Source organism: Callithrix jacchus, chromosome 2, assembly GCF_049354715.1.
Source record: "Callithrix jacchus isolate 240 chromosome 2, calJac240_pri, whole genome shotgun sequence".
Classification (NCBI taxonomy): domain Eukaryota; kingdom Metazoa; phylum Chordata; class Mammalia; order Primates; family Cebidae; genus Callithrix; species Callithrix jacchus.
In genome coordinates, this window is record NC_133503.1 from 64,379,018 (window position 1) to 64,395,359 (window position 16,342).

The window sequence follows — 16,342 nt, forward strand, 5'->3', positions numbered from 1 at the left end:
TGAGTTAGGTAACATCTGGGGTTTACTGGGGAGGCAGGGAAAGGAGTCAGCCACTTCCCGCTGCCTAAGGAGGAGGCCATGGCTCCCACTGGGAAAGTTCAGAGCTCGGAACCTGGGGTCTGACCACCTTCCTGCTCCTACCAAGCCCTGGGCTAGCTCCTCACTTCACTGAGCCTCCGTCTGCTGATCTGTAAACTGAGAGGATGAGGCCCTTCTGTTCTTTTTTACAGCACTTGTACAGGGTTGGCCTCACGTCCAGGCCTCTAGTGTGGTGGAGGCGTCATTCCCAACACTGCCCAACTCCAGAAAGGCCCCGGAGGCAGGGAAGGCAGATTTGAGCCCGTTTCCTTTAGTTGGATTTACCAGTTATCAGCTGGGTCTCGTGGCTGACCCCCAGATGAGAGAACTTCATTTGTAGCAAAGGCCTAGAATTATCTCCCCCAAATTTTACCAGGGCCTTTTACCAAGCTTTGACGTTCCTAAATCCCAAACCAAACCATCTGCTTGATGTTCCTAAATCCCATACTGAATCCAGATATTTTGGAGATTAAACTATAAGTCAAACCAAAAATTCCCCAATGAACCGCTTAAAATGCAAGGAAGCCCCTAAATGCTTTTGAAAGCCAAATGGAGCCACAGAACATCCTGCAATGCCCTCACTGCAAGCCTGTGGTGGGAGAGGTGGCATTACCTTGATGGACAGAGAGCCCATCTCTTTGTTCAGGGACAGGTCGGCGGAGAGATTGGTACCGAAGTCCATGCTCTCAGAGGTGCAGAGGCTGCCACAGTCTGAGTCTCCCTTGGGAGGGCCTGGAGCTGCCTGGGCAGGGGGCTCCAGGCTGCCATTGGTCAGCTTCTCCCCACCCAAGGTCTCCAGGGCGCTGCTGTTGGGTCGGCTCTGGCTGGCTTTTTGGGATCTGTTGGCTGCTGGGCTGCGGTCCTCACCCTGCTCGGCAACTTGCTTCTCCTGGGCTACCTGAATTCTAGCATCCATTGACATGGGCCGGGACTTCCTCAGGGGTACAGGCACTGCCAGGCCGTTCTCATTTCCAGGGGCCACGTCTGGGGGACTGGTGGTTTGGAGGGATCCGTCCCCAGAAGGCTGTCTGCAGGGTCCATTCACACTGTCCTGAGGCTGGCTGGGTGCCAGCGGGGTGGAAGGTGACTCCTTGAGAGGCTTGTCTGTGTTGAGTCTCAGCGGACTCACCTCAGAGGAGTTCTGAGTATGGTTCTCCATGGTCTAGAAAAAAAAAAGACAGTCAAGGCCATGCTGCTGTATGTTCAAGGAAAGAGTCAGAGACACAGTGGGGTGAGAAAGTCAGACACCCCAAGATGAAGGGGGCCAGGGCCAAGAGAGGCGAGCACACATCTCCCTAGCCGGAGTCTTCACCATTCCCTACTGCCTAACCATAATAAAATCACTACTTATTTTGAGGCACAGCAAACTCCTCACTATCTGTAATCTTAGCTGAATTTAATAGCTGTTATTTCTCCTAGGAGGCAGCTGTGGCCAGCTGGCCAACTCATGGCCCATGGAGAGGGGTCAGTGGCCACTCCATTCCAGCTAATTGCGACAGTGTGGGAAAATGGCTCCCCTGTGGCCAAACCTTCCCATATTTTAAGTTTTAATTTGTTATTTTATTTATTTATTTGAGACAGGGTCTTGCTCTGTCACCCAGGCTGGAATATAGTGGCATCATCCTGGATCAATGCAACCTGTTTCCTGGGCTCCCACCTGGGAGTGATCCTCCCACCTCTCATCCCAAGTAGTCTCCTGAGTAGCTGGGACTACAGGTGCATGCCACCACACCCAGCTAATTTTTGCTTTTTTTTTTTTGAGACGGAGTTTCACTCTTGTTACCCAGGCTGGAGTGCAATGGCTCCATCTCTGCTCACTGCAACCTCCGCCTCCTGGGTTCAAGCAATTCTCCTGCCTCAGCCTCCCGTGTAGATGGGACTACAGGCACGTGCCACCATGCCCAGCTAATTTTTGTATTTTTAGTAGAGATGGGGTTTCACCATGATGACCAGGATGGTCTCGATCTCTTGACCTTGTGATCCACCCGCCTCGGCCTCCCAAAGTGCTGGGATTATAGACGTGAGCCACCTTGCCTGGCCTAATTTTTGCATTTTTTAGTAGAGACACGGTTTCGGTATGTCACCCAGGCTTGGTCTCAAGCTCCTGGACTCAAGTGATCTGCCTGCCTCAGCCTCCCAAGTGCTGGGACTATAGATGTGTGCCACCGTGCCTGGCCGAACCTTCCAATTTTTAAAGACAAATTGGAAATCTAGTTTTTTAGTGGATATCTCTTAATTTTTAGGTGGCAACTAACTCATATTTTTTAAAAAATCATATAGAGGGCAAGCTAAGCCTGTCTGTGGGCTGGATTCAGCCCTGTGGCCACTAAGTTCTCAGCTTTATTTTTGTTTTTTAGGGTCTTTGTTGGGTGGAAAGTACTGGAAATGTTGCTATGCTGTGGTGAAACAGAACACCCTTCCTGTGTATGGGAATAATAAATCTCTGCTCTCTGGTCTTTGATGAAGAAGCAAGATGACGAAGGGAATGTCATCGTTTGGAAAGTGTCTCAGTGAGATGCACACGGTGTGCCGCCGCTGTGGCTCTAAGGCCCATCACCTTCAGAAGTCAACCTGTGGCGAGTGGCTGCTCCACCAAGAGCAAGAGAAAGTGCAACTGGAGTGCCAAGGCTAAAAGACGAAATCCCACTGGGACTGGTCAAATGAGGCACCTAATGATTGTATACCGCAGATTCAGGCATGGATTCCATGAAGGAACAACACCCAACACAAGAGGGCAGCTGTTGCAGCATCCAGGTCATCTTTTTTTTTTTTTTTAAACAACTTTTTTCTTTTTTGTGATGGGGTTTCACCATATTGGTCAGACTGGTCTCAAACTCCTGACCTCAGGTAATCCACCCACCTTGGCCTCCCAAAGTGCTGGGATTACAGGGTCAGCCACCGTGCCCGGCCACATCAAGTTCATCTTAAGAATTTCAACAATTATTCACGTAATAAATGCTCTGGTTAAAAAAAAAATCTCCAATTTGGTGAATAAAGTGAGTATCCGTGTAACTCTCCAGGCCAAGAGGGGACACTGTTGTGCCCCAGAGGCTATCCCCTGCCACCCTGTCCTTGCCGGTGGCAATCCTCTTCCACCTCTTGAAGGAGTCACTGTCCCATGGTCTCTAAGTGCTACGGGTGAGCTGTGCCTGCTTATAAACTTGCTGTATGAATGGATTCACACTAGAAACATTCCTTTGGGTCTTACCAGCCACTGGTTTTTAACCTCAGACATGGCAGCTGGTAGAAGCAACTCCAATCTACCTTCTATTGGACAGCCCGAGTGATGGCTCAAAAACTCAGATCTGACTCTGTCACCTCCACACCAATACCCAGTCCCTGCCCGAAACCCTTCAGGGCTCCGACTACCCTCAGGACAAAGATCAGTCTCCTGCCTGTAGACCATGAGGCTGGTGTGAGAGCTTTCTGCCTTCTCCTGGAGCCAGGCCCCACTGAGGTTCTCCTACTCCACATCCACAGCTGGCCCTGCCACCTATCCGCCCAGCCAGCCACTTCACTGCATTGAACTCAGTTTTCCTGTCCGTAAAACAGAGCTTGGTTACCCTGTGTCAGCCGTAGAGGGCCCAGCAACTGACAGGGGCTCCATGCATGGTTGCGGTGGCTATGATGATTCTGCTTGCCCTGCCCCCTCGGGGCTTTCCTTCTTCACCCTGGTAAGGGTCTGACCAGCCTCAGGCTCCACCCAGGACTGAATTAAATTTGAGAAAGCCGCAGTGCCGACCACAGCACGAAGATGTAGGCTAGCTCCATCCCCTGATGGGTAAGTCCAGCCCGGCTTCTCCAGGCACGGGGAACCATCTGAAGAGGCCTCCCCCCGCAGCAAGACCAGGGATTACAGAACAACAGCTCAGGCCAGACTCCAGCCCACAGACACATTTTCCTTGGCTCAGAGGGCTTTTACAAATTTAAATTAGCTTAAATTTCAATCTAAATCCAGCAAGCACTGAAGCTGCAAAAGGGTTCCAAATGTGCCCAGACATGGGTCTCCTTGGCACAGAAGGCAGCTGAGCGAGGGGGCCAGGGTGTTGTCTGTGGCCATATGCAGCCCCACATATTTATCCCAAAGTGAGCTAAAAACAGTCTCATTTTGTATGTGAGCCATGACAGAAACAAAAGCTGGGAAGCCATGAATCAGTTACCAACTTTTAAAAATGGGGAGATTTCATGTGAAAATCTAGACCCCTGGTATCTCCTGAAAACTCACAGGATCCAGATCCAGCCAACACCCGCTGCTGACTCACCCTGGCCCATGTGCCATCTTACATAACCTGCAGCGTGGGTGTCTGCAACCTCTAAGCTGGGAAGAAATTCCCTGAGCCCGAGCCCCGGCCTCCCCTGCCCCTCCCACACCAGCAGGGCCAGTGAAATCCCATCCTCCCAGCCCCTGCCAAGCCCCACTCTCCCCGGCCTTACAGAGGCGGCCTCCACGGTGTCCTCCTCTTCCCCCTCATCCCGGCCGTCTTCGATCTCCTCCATCACCTCAGCTTTGGCCTCAGCCACCAGCTCCCGCAGAGCCTTGTTACTGGTGACGCTGCTGACGAAGGGGTGCTGAGGGGGCAAGATGCACCTAGATTAGAACCACTTTGGGGTCAAAAGTGGGGTGGAAGAGGCTGGTGGAGCTCACCACCCAGGGCAGGGAAGGCCAGCCTCATTCCCGAGCAAAACGTGCACATGAACTTGGAGACCCAGAGACAACCGAGAAAGTCCTAAGTATGTTGGAAAGAGGGCAGATTCCAGCTCTGACTCTCACCAGCTGTGTGACCTTGCGCATGTCGCTTAACTTCTCTGAGCCACAGGTTCCTTATCTCCGAAGCAGACACAATAATGATGAACTCACAGGGAGGTCATGTGGATTAAATGAGATCATGTATTTGAAAATACTTAGCCCAAAGCAGGAGCTCAAGCCATGTTTGGAAGGGAGGGTGTCTAATTTCCTTTTTAAAAGGTTTTAATGTGCAGTTTTACAAAATACGCTACATACATTCTGTTGGGGAGTAACATTCCTACAGTGAATTTCACAGGTTGTAAAGCTCAATTATCTTTTTTTTTTTTCTGACTTTTGCTCTTGTTGTCCAGGCTGGAGTGCAATGGCAAGATCTCTGCTCACTGCAACCTCCACCTCCCGGGTTCAAGTGATTCTCCTGCAACCTCAGCTTCCCAAGTAGCTGGGGGTTACAGGTGTGTGCCACCACACCCCACTAATTTTTTGTATTATTAGTAGAGACAGGGTTTCACCATGTTGGCCAGGCTGGTCTCGAACTCCTGACCTTAAGTAATCCACCTGCCTCAGCCTCCCAAAGTGCTGGGATTACAGGTGTGAGCCACTGCGCCCAGCCTCAATGACTTTTTATATATACATGCACCCAGTGTAACCGCCGCCCAGTTCAAGATACAGAGCATTTCCATCACCAGGGAAGGTTCCCATCTCCCTTGGCAGGCAACCCCACTCCCACGCTGCCAGCCTCGGGAGCCTGCTCCTCAGCTTCCTAGAAACAGAGCGTCAAGTGTGCAGACTTTCGCGTTGGCTTCTGTTACTCAGCGTCGTGACTGTGAGATTCACCTACATTGTCGCGTATTTTGGTAAACTGTTCCCGTTTTATTTCTGTGCAGGGCCCACTGTGTGAATATGGCACAGTTTGTTTATTCATCCTGCTGCTGCCGGACACCTGGGCTGTTTCCCATTTTTGGCAACTATGAATAAAGCTGCTAGAGAAATCCACATATATGTCTTTGGGTGGACATATGTGTTTGGTTTTAAGAAAGGAAATATGAGATCTTGAGGCATGTTCTATTCTAGATTTTTATGGAAATGTCAGAGTCTTTAAAAGTGAATGTTCTTTTGAGGACCTTGGAAAACACCAAAGCAAAAGGTCTTAGTGATATGAAGTCAGTGCGAGGTATCCTGGGTGAAGGCACCCGGGTGTAACCAGGGATGTGGGATTCCTCAACCCACCACGCTCTCTCAGGGCCACTGGAAAAGCAATGATAAGGTAGGGTGGGGGCATCATGAAGTTAGAATTCACTCATTTACAATCTACAGGAAAGCTCTGATGAAATTCACTGTTTTGGCCGGGTGAGGTGGCTCACCCTGTAATCCTAGCACTTTGGGAGGCCAAGGCAGGTGGATCACGAGGTCAGAAGTTCGAGACCAGCCTGTCCAGTATGGTGAAACCACATCTCTACTAAAAAATACAAAATTAGCCGGGCGCGGTGGCTCAAGCCTGTAATCCCAGCACTTTGGGAGGCCGAGGTGGGTGGATCATGAGGTCAAGAGATCGAGACCATCCTGGTCAACATGGTGAAACCCCGTCTCTACTAAAATACAAAACATTAGCTGGGCATGGTGGTGCGTGCCTGTAATCCCAGCTACTCAGGAGGCTGAGACAGGAGAATTGCCTGAACCCAGGAGGCGGAGGTTGCGGTGAGCCGGGATCACACCATTGCACTCCAGCCTGGGTAACAAGAGCAAAACTCCGTCTCAAAAAATAAAAACAATTAGCCAGGTGTGGTGGTGCACACCTGTAGTCCCAGCTACTTGGGAGGCTGAGGCAGGAGAATCACTTGAACCCAGGAGGTGGAGGCTGCAGCGAGCCAAGATCACACCACTGCACTCCAGACTGTCGACAGAGTGAGACTTCATCTCAAAAAAAAAAAAAAAAAAAAAAAAAAGGCGGGCACTGTGGCTTATACCTGTAATCCCAGCACTTTGGGAGGCTGAGGCGGGCGGATCACGAGTTCAGGAGTTTGAGACCAACCTGGCCAACATGGTGAAAACTCATCTCTTAAAATAAAAAAAAAGAAATTCACTGTTTTTTACTCTTGGGGAAGAAGTATCAACAAGGTTGCTGGGGAAGTATTTAAATGACTAAAAAATAAATTTCTAGCACCTAAAAAACATTCAGAACGTATATGTTCACCACAAATCATTCTTATCTGTTTGTTCATTTAAAGCAGTTCATTTGTGGAAGTCCATCAGGCAACACCCTCTTCAACTCGTTCCTTACTTTGTACAACCTGAAAGCAATAAACCTTACTTCTTTTAGAGAGAGAGCCCTATCATTCCAATGTTCCCAAGCCCATCTGAGTTTCTCTAGTTAGTCCAAACTAATGAAGAGTTGAAAAGAACACAATTTTTATTTCTTTCCCACTTCCCTGTTCACCCGTGGATTCATTCCGCAGCCCATACTGAGGCCAGCAGTGTGCCAGGTATGGGGAACAGCCAAACAGATCAGACCAGGTCTCTGACCTTGGGGCTTCCAGTTGAGTGAGAGGGAGTTGATATGCAATCAAACAATAAACAAGAGAATTCCAGATCTTGTATAGCTGAGGGTGGCGGAGACTAAAGTCTGCAGGCAGAGGGGCCTCATTCAAGGTCAAATTCAACCTGAGACCCAAGGAATGTGAAGGGATTTCCCAGGGAAAGATGTGGGCACAGAGAATTCCAGGCAGAGGGAGCAGCTGATACAAAAGCCCTGAGACTGGAGTGAGCTTGCTGGGCAGTGGGAGCCACAAGACAGGCTGGATGGTGGGACCCAGAGGGTGAGAGGAAGCACGGGCTATGTGTGCAGGTGAGCCACCGAGACTGTCCTCACAAGCCACCAACAGGCTGCAGCACAGCAGTGATATTCACTACCACCCTTTAAATATGTCGTTCCGGCTGCTCTGTACTTTTAAGACGTCTTGAGTGGAACATTAAGGGTTTACTAATCGTGGGAGGCAAAGTAGCATAGGAGTTAAGAGTGCTGGCTATAGACTCTAGAACAAAGGCACCTGGCAAACTCCAGCTTCCACCAACGTGGGCAAGTCACTTAACCTCGAGCCTCAGCTTGCTCATCTGTATACTAGAAATAGCTGTTATAAGCATTATGGTTAATGCTCAGATATGGCAGCCATCATCATCATTACCACCACCATCATCACTTTCGCCACCATTACAACTATAATAGCACCATCATTACCATAACCATCACCACCATCATCATCATCACCATCACCCCCATCACCTTCATAACCATCACCACCATCATTGCCATCATCATCATCACTGTGACCCTTACCATCACCACCATCATCATCATCACATCACCCCCATCACTACCATCACCATCATTACCATATTCACCCATCACCATCACCACCATCATCACCACCATCATTGCCATCACCATCACTACCACCATCACCTCACCACCATCATCACCATTACCCCAATCACCACTATTAAAACCATCACCCCCCATCAGTGGCAGGAACAGCAGCACAACCAGAAAAGCCTGTTTTGGCCAAGTGCAGTGGCTCACACCTGCAATCCCAGCACTTTGGGAGGCCAAGGCAGGTGGATCACCTGCGATCAGTTCGAGATCAGCCTGGCCAACATACTGAAATCCCATCTCTACTAAAAATAACAAATATTAGCCGGGCATGGTGGTGTGTGCCTATAATCCCAGCTACTTGGGAGGCTGAGGCAGGAGAATCACTTGAACCCCTGAGGCAGAGGTTGTAGTGAGCCAAGGTCGTGCCACTGCAGTCCAGCCTGGGTGACAGAGGGAGACAGTCTCAAAAAAAAAACAACAACAAAAGAAAAGCCTGTTTTGCACTCCTAGTCACTCCTATTCCCTGCCACATGCCCCCAGAGCACATCTTTTTGGAACCAAAGGTGAGAACCAAGATCCCAAAGGTTTGTAAGCTCCACACTGCACAATCTAATACAGGTGAACTTGGGAAAAACGCCACAGGACGCTTCACTGCAATGGCTGAAGCACATGTGGCAGAAATAAACGCAGGAACAGGCTTCTTGGAAACACCAGGTTTTCATCAGGACACCCCAAGTATTGATCAAATCAGTGGCTTTTCAGCACGACTAGGAACACTGCTTTCTCAAAGCAGAATTATCTGCTCCACTGCCTCCTCTGACCACCCTAGTGTCCTTAGGAGAAGGAATGGGGGTCATGGGGAAGAAAGCCTGTGACAGGCAGGCGAGCAGGGCAGCTCTGCTGGGTGCCAGAGCAAGCAAGCCTGGCAGACGGGGCCACCGACCTGCAGCTGATTAGATCCAAACATTGTTTTACAGACTTCTCCGGGACACAAAACACAGACCACCTCCGCCACTGCATTAGCTCCTCTGCCTCCAGAGATGTATTCAGACGCCCATTAGAGAGGCAACGGCTGGGCTATGCTGCAAGGGAGAATGCTAGCCTGCACCAGGTAGACTGGTCTGCACACACGTCCCCAGTGGAAGGCTAGATCACAGAGGAACGTGACCACCAGTCCTCCAGTAGGAGGCACAGCTGTTTGGTGCCATCTTTGCTGAGACAGGCCAAGGTTGGTGAGTGTCATACAGCTTGCCAGTTGGCACCTGCCCTCTACCAAGGGCCTCCCTTGCAATCAAAACTGACATCCTTTCCAAGAACTTGAGCCTATTTTTCCTCTACGTGCTTAGAAACCATCAGCCAGAGGGGTCCTATACTCCAAGATGGGCTTTAAAGAACATCGAATAGGCCGGGCATGGTGGCTCACACCTGTAATCCCAGTACTTTGGGAGCCTGAGATGGGTGGATCACTTGAGGTCAGGAGTTTGAGACCACCCTAGCCAACATGGCAAAAACCTCTCTCTACTAAAAATACAAAACTTAGCCAGGAAGCTGAGGCAGGAGAATCACTTGACCTGGAGGTGTGGAGGTTGGAGTGAGCCGAGATCATGCCACTGCACTCCTGCCTGGCAACAGAGCAAGACTCCATCTCCAAAAAAAAAAAGTCAATGGATTTACCAAATATTTGCTGAGGGCTCTCTATGAATCGGGCACTGTTCCTGGGACCTATCCATGAACAAAACAAAGGTTGCTGTCCTCAGGGAGCTGACATGCTAGGCTTGCAACAAACCTAATAAGCAGGTGAGTTGTATCCTGAGTGCCATGTGCCATGGAAGACGGAATAAGCAGAGCAGGGAAATGGAAACTGGGGATGTGGGAAGTGTAGTGGGTTTGCAATTTCACGTGGGTGGTTGAGGAGGCCTCACTGCAAGGCTGACATTTGAGTAATGGCTTGAAGAGGGAGAGTCAGTCACAGAGGGATCTGGAGGAAGGGCATTCCAGCCAGCGTGGACAGCCAGTACAAAGGCCCTGAGGCAGGAACATGCCCGCTGTGTTTGGAGCACAGCAAGGGGGCTGGGCAGGCTAGAGCAGAGTGAGGCTGGAGTGAGGGATCGAAAGGGACAGGGGAGTCAGAAGTGGGAGGGCGAATCACACAGCGCTCTAAGGGGCCCTGAGACTCTGGGTTTTCCCTGGAGTGAAATGGGAGCCACTGGGGAGCTTTGGCAGGCAGGGAGGACATGAGCTGGCTCCTATTGAGAAGGTCCCTCTGGTTGCTGTGCTCAGCCCAGACCCAGCTGAGAGGACAGAAGACCAGCAAGGAGGCAGCAGCCCGAGTGAGAGGCAGTGGTGGCAATGGAGGGGCAGAAAATGGCGAAGTCTAGGCATATGCTGAGGGCAGAGACAACGGGATTTCCTGATAGGTGGGCTAGGGAGCATGGGAGACAGAGGAGCAAGGTGCCTGCATGGTTTGGTGCCTGAGCCACTGGAAGGGTGGAACTGCCATCAGCTGGATGGGAAAGCCAGCAGTGGAGCATGTCTGCAGAAAGATTCCAGTGATCAGCATCCAGTGTGAGATGGCCACTGGACATCCGGGAGTCAACAGCTGGACGCAGGCCGAGGCATGAGCTAGGAGTGCTGCACGCTGGGTGTGTGGAGATAGAGAGAAGGACCCGTGTACTCTCACACCAATGCACTGGGGTAAAGGGGGGCGAGAAAGGCAATGGAGAAGGAGTGGCTGAGACCAAAGGTGCGTGGAGGCCTGGCAGTCAAGTGCTGACAGGAGGAGGAGGAGGAGATGGGCTGGGCTGGTGCTGTTGACGGGGCCAGTGAGACAAACACGGAAGCTGACCATAGCACAGAAATTGCAGACGACCTTGGTAAGAGCAGCTGTGATAGAGTGGATGGGTTTCAGAGCAAATTCAGCCAGTATCTACTTAGCGTTGAATATGTGACATCTGTGGTGTTAAAAATGTTACATACAAAACCGCATTCACTAACACAATTCTGTGCAGCCAGCACTCTCCATCTTACAGATGAGGAAATTGAGGCACAGAGTGAGAATCATGCAGCTTCTGGGGTGGGGAGGGGCAGGTCTGAGTTCAGAGGCTGATTACTCACCACGACTTGGTCCTGGCTCAAAGAATGTCTGTAGGAGTCAATGAATGAATCACAAACCAATGGGGCATGATTCACTCTGCCTGGGGCAGGACACAGGGAGACATGAGGGCCAGGTGCTTCTTGGAAGCAGGTAGACACCCTGAAGGCTGACAGTGCTGGAGTGGGGGCTGGGAAGCCAAGATCTGGGCCCACCTCTGTTACTCAAAGCCAAGCGACCTTGGGCCAGTCACCTCCCGGCTGTAATCCTGGTATCCTCGTTTGAGGGGGTAAACCAGGCTCTCCCTCTCTCAGCAAAGTGGAAAAGGCGCATGGGCACAGCCAGCAGCAGCACAGGCGTGAAAGGTGCTTTATTCACCTCCCGAGATCACTCCTTTCTTCTGCAACCCTTTCTGTTGGACGCTAACAATCCTCTGGCAGGATCTTTTTTCCAAGTGTGGAACGGAAATTCCTGGCTCAGGCTGCAGCTCCGGAGCTGCCATGTGGGGATGGGGGACAGCTGGTCTCTCCGTGGAATGTCCCAGAGGCCGGATGTATCAGGGCAGGAGGTGCCTCTTACAGGAAACAATTGGCCCCAAGCGACTTGCACCGCGACAGCAGCCCCACTCCACCCCATCCACTTCAGGGAGCCCAGCCCACTCCCCAGGATACCCAGAAAATGAGGTCTTTGGCCACTTCAGAAATTTGCTTTTGAATACATTATAGAAATGTAAAATGAACAACTGTGACCCCACCCCCACCCCCAGGAGATGAACCCATTTTGCATCCTGGTTTCTCTTATTTCTTTATTATGTATTTATTTATTTATTTTTCATAGAGGTGGGGTTTCACCATGTTGGCCGGGCTGGTCTTGAACTCCTGACCTCAAGAAATCCACCCGCCTCAGCCTCCCAAAGTGCTGGGATTACAATTGTGAGCCACCGTGCCTGGCTGGTTCCTTTATTTTAAAACAAATAAATAAGTAAATTCCATGCATCAAGCATTCCTTGAGCACTGTGCTTAAGAATTAAGCTAAGCACTTCCTAGTACCTCTTCACTTAGTCCTCACAACCACCCTGTAAGGGGACTGCTGCTATTCACTCCCATTTGAGTGACAAGCAAGTCACAGAGAGGTTAAGCCACTCGCTCAGGGGTTCACAGCCAGTAAGTGGCAGAGCTGGATTTGAAACCCTTGACCTCATACTCATAATCACTAAGCTGCTACCCCAAGGGGGCGTGTGGTGGCTCAGGATGCTGACCACAGGCCCAGTGCACGGCCCACAGTAGGAAGCTGGGAAAAGCTGGGTGAACATAAAGACTCAAGTGCCTGGTGTGGTGCCTTCCTCCCTTCCTGCCATCGCACCTCTAAGACTGCCATGCTGGCGGCAGGACTGGAGCGGACAGGGCAGTGAAAGGGCAGCTCCATTGCATCACCCAGGCCTATTCCTCCCTTTTCCATCAGTGGCAGTGACAGGGGGACAGTGGTCAGCATATTTGTGGATGGTTGGGCAAGTGCTGTCCACAGTGCTCAGAACGCTGCTGTGAACATGCGGACCTCACCCAGCGACCAGCCATGACACCCTAGCATGAGGCATGGGATCAGGCAAAGGAAGGCTGACAGCTCCCTCCAATAGCTCGAAAAGCTTCAAGGAAACCTCCATCCACCTCCCCACTCTAAGGCAGTACAACCAGCTAATGAGATGCTCAGAATCTCCTGATCCCACACACAGCAGCCAGAAGGACCCTCATAAACGGAAGTCAGATTTCTCCCCTAATGCACAGATAAAGCCCAAGACCTGGCTCTGGCTTGCAAGGCCCTGCAGGACCCTGTGCAGCCTGGCCCTGTATGCAGAAAACAGCATGGCAAGCCTCAGAAAGGGCTGTCACAAGGTCAGAGCCTCAGCTGGTCTCTGCAAACTAGGAGGGGGCCCCCATCATTAACTCATGGGAGTTGCTCACTCTGCTTAAACTATTCTGCGAACAATATGGCTTAGGTTGATTACCTGCTTTCCTTCTGGAGTCTGGATCTTAGGTCTTTGCCAGGGAGGGGATGCCTATGTGACCACTACCCAGCAAAAACCCTAAGGGGCTTCCCTGGCAGACAGCACAGAGAATGAAACGTGTCCTGGTGACTGCACTGGGAGGGGGCCCTGGGAGCTTATGCCTGGCTCGAAAGACCTCTTCCCATGTGCCTCCTCCTCGGGCTGGATTCCCTCTGTACTTCTGCTGTCATAAGTCTCCGGGGGAAGATGCTATGCTGAGGCCAGGTGTTCTCCTAGGGAACCATCGAGACTTAGGACGCACACCTCAGTGCCTCTCTGGTCTCATCTTTCCTCCCCTCCACTCCCCTCCCCTCACCCCTGTGCTCCTGCTTCCCCACCCCTACCCCCTGGCTCCTTCCAGCAAGTGCAGAATACGCTGTCATCCCAGGCCTTTGCCTCCTCTCTCTCTGGGCCACTGGCCTTGCCCTCTCCCTTCCTGTGGGCATCTGCTCACCCAGAGAGCCCTTCCTTATCCTCCCTTACAAGACAACAGCTGCTCCCAGGTGCCCCACCTCCGCACCGTGGCATCTCCTTCCGGGGCGCTGGCCACCCCCTGCCATGTGCACATACTTGCTTATTTGACGCCTGTCTCTCCACTGGAACACACGCTCCATGAGGACAGGGTCTGGGTGGCTTCATGCCCCAAGGCACTCCCAACACACAGCTGGCATTCAGGAGGTGCCCGGGGAAAAGATGGGTGTGTGGAGATAGAGAGAAGGACCCGTGTACTCTCACACCAATGCACTGGGGTAAAGGGGGGCGAGAAAGGCAATGGAGAAGGAGTAGGAAGAGATACTTCACAGTATCTCTTAATTTAACCCTCACAACCACCCTGTAAGGGGACTGCTACTATTCACTCTCATTTCAGAGTGACAAGCAAGTCACAGAGAGGTTAAGCCACTCTTATTTTGATGAGAGTGTCTCACTCTGTCAACAAACAGCTGTCCATGCTGTCCCCTGGCTGGGGTGAGAACATGCCCAGCATCCAGGTCATTGGTGAGCTCATTAGTCTCTGGCCCTTCAGGGAGCAGAGCGGGAGGGGAATCCACTCACCTCTAGCAGCTGCGCAGCGCTGGGCCGGGTTTCTGGGTTCTTATCCAGGGCTATCTTCAGGAAGTCACGGAACTCTACAGACCTGGGAGGACAAGCAACAGAGGTGAGCATGGGGGAGGCAAGAGCAGAGAGAAGTCCCCCATGTCACAGACTCCAGGGTCCCAATCACGCCCCTCAAAGGACAGAGGCAACTTTCACAAGCTAAAACAGTGACAGGGCCTACACATTCCCCTTTTCATCATGGACATCACTGTCCAGATGGGGACACAGAAATCAGAGAGGAGCAGGGATTTGCCCAGGCCACACAGTGAGGAGACTTAGCAGTGCCAGTATCTGAACCCAGGCCCCCGATGTCCAGACCAGGGTTGTACCATATGGCTCCTGGGGCTCAGCTGGGGCTCCTGTTCCCACAGTGGAAGCTGGCTTATTTGGGTGACCTGGTTTGCTGTGATGAAGACTTCATGTCAAGATAACAGAGGGGGCGTGATGGCTCACACCTATAATCCCAGCACTTTGGGAGGCCAAAGCAGACGGATCCCTTGAGGCCAGGAGTTCAAGACCAGCCTGGGCAACATAGGAGAGCTTATCTCTATAAAAAATTAGCCAGGCATGGTGGTGGGTGCCTATAGTTCCAGCTATAAGGGAGGCTGAGGCGCAAGGATCTCTTGAGCCTAAGAGGTCGAGGCTGCAGTAAGCTCTTAAGCTCAGCACTTCACAGTATCTCTTAATTTAACCCTCACAACCACCCTGTAAGGGGACTGCTACTATTCACTCTCATTTCAGAGTGACAAGCAAGTCACAGAGAGGTTAAGCCACTCTTATTTTGATGAGAGTGTCTCACTCTGTCACCCACGCTTAAGTGCAGTGGTGCGATTCCAGCACTCCAGCCTGGGCAAAAGAGTGAGACCCTATCTCAAAAAAAAAAAAACAATAATAATAATAATAAAGAGCACCAAGGGAAAAAAGAGGCACAAAGCTCAGAGAGGGAAGATCCCCAGGCCCCAACCTCTCCTGGGGGCCAGCAGCAGCAGGAGAGCCCTACCACTGCACCTCCCCAGCCCCACCCACCACATATCCCAGCCCTAACCCCGGCACAAGCACCCCCCTGCCCCTCACCACTTAGAGGGCGTGAGCAACGTGGGAGGATCCGACTTGGCTATCTTTAGCAGGACCCGCATGGGGTTGAGCTCGTGGTGTGGCGGCTCGATCTGGGCCATCTCAATCAACGTGATGCCCAGGGACCAGATGTCGGCTTTGTAGTCGTAGGGCGTGTCCTTCATGGTCTCACACATGACCACCTCGGGGGCCATCCTGAACCAACCAAGGGACAACATAGGGCTAAGAATCTGGCCTCCATAGAGGCTTCTTGGACATTCAGGATCAAGGGCCACCACGAGCCACTGTCAGGGGTTGGCAGCACTCCCGAATCATGATCTGCGTGACTCTGCAACACACTTGTCTTCCTTAGGACGCTCTTCCACAGAAAAACACCTCCACGCGGCACCCCGCCACGTCCTGCTGCGGTTCCAATACCTACCACGAGATGGCAGCAGCAATCCGGAACACAGAGTCCTGGGGAGGGGGCAGGTGGGGGCGCAGGGGAAGGTACGGAGCAAAACACCGGGGCGTGGAGGTGGGTGGGCGAGAAGACAACAGCACAGAGAGAAGGAGAAACAGGTATAAAAGGGGGGAGAGAGAAAGCAAGGGTGAGTAACAAGCAAGCAAGAAAGGAGCCCAAACTCCACAATGGCAAGTAATGCACATGAAAAAATGGTGAAAAGGCAAAACAGAGTAGTCAGGCGCGAAATTCAGTGACAGTGTTTTGTTTTTAAAGTAATAGTTCTGGAAAAGAAGGAAACACGACAGACTAGAGAAGCCTCGGAGAAGTCCGGAGAGACTTCACATGAGCTTAGGAACTGAAGTTGTACTGTTCACCTTCATGGCCCCCGTCCCCGGTCCTCAATA

At 51.6% G+C, this 16,342-nt stretch overlaps 1 protein-coding gene across 2 annotated transcripts in view; it reads right to left on the reverse strand.

Annotated features, from left to right (window-relative positions):
* STK10 (serine/threonine kinase 10) overlaps nucleotides 1-16,342 on the reverse strand; it is a 178,441-nt gene that overhangs the window by 52,244 nt on the left and 109,855 nt on the right. For both annotated transcript variants that reach the window (XM_035290516.3, XM_008990872.4), the window contains 4 exons: nucleotides 15,494-15,688; nucleotides 14,378-14,459; nucleotides 4,513-4,647; nucleotides 692-1,240 (listed from right to left, as the gene is read on the reverse strand). In XM_035290516.3, coding sequence (XP_035146407.2) covers nucleotides 692-1,240; nucleotides 4,513-4,647; nucleotides 14,378-14,459; nucleotides 15,494-15,688 — 961 coding nt within the window. The remainder of the gene's footprint in view (nucleotides 1-691; nucleotides 1,241-4,512; nucleotides 4,648-14,377; nucleotides 14,460-15,493; nucleotides 15,689-16,342) is intronic.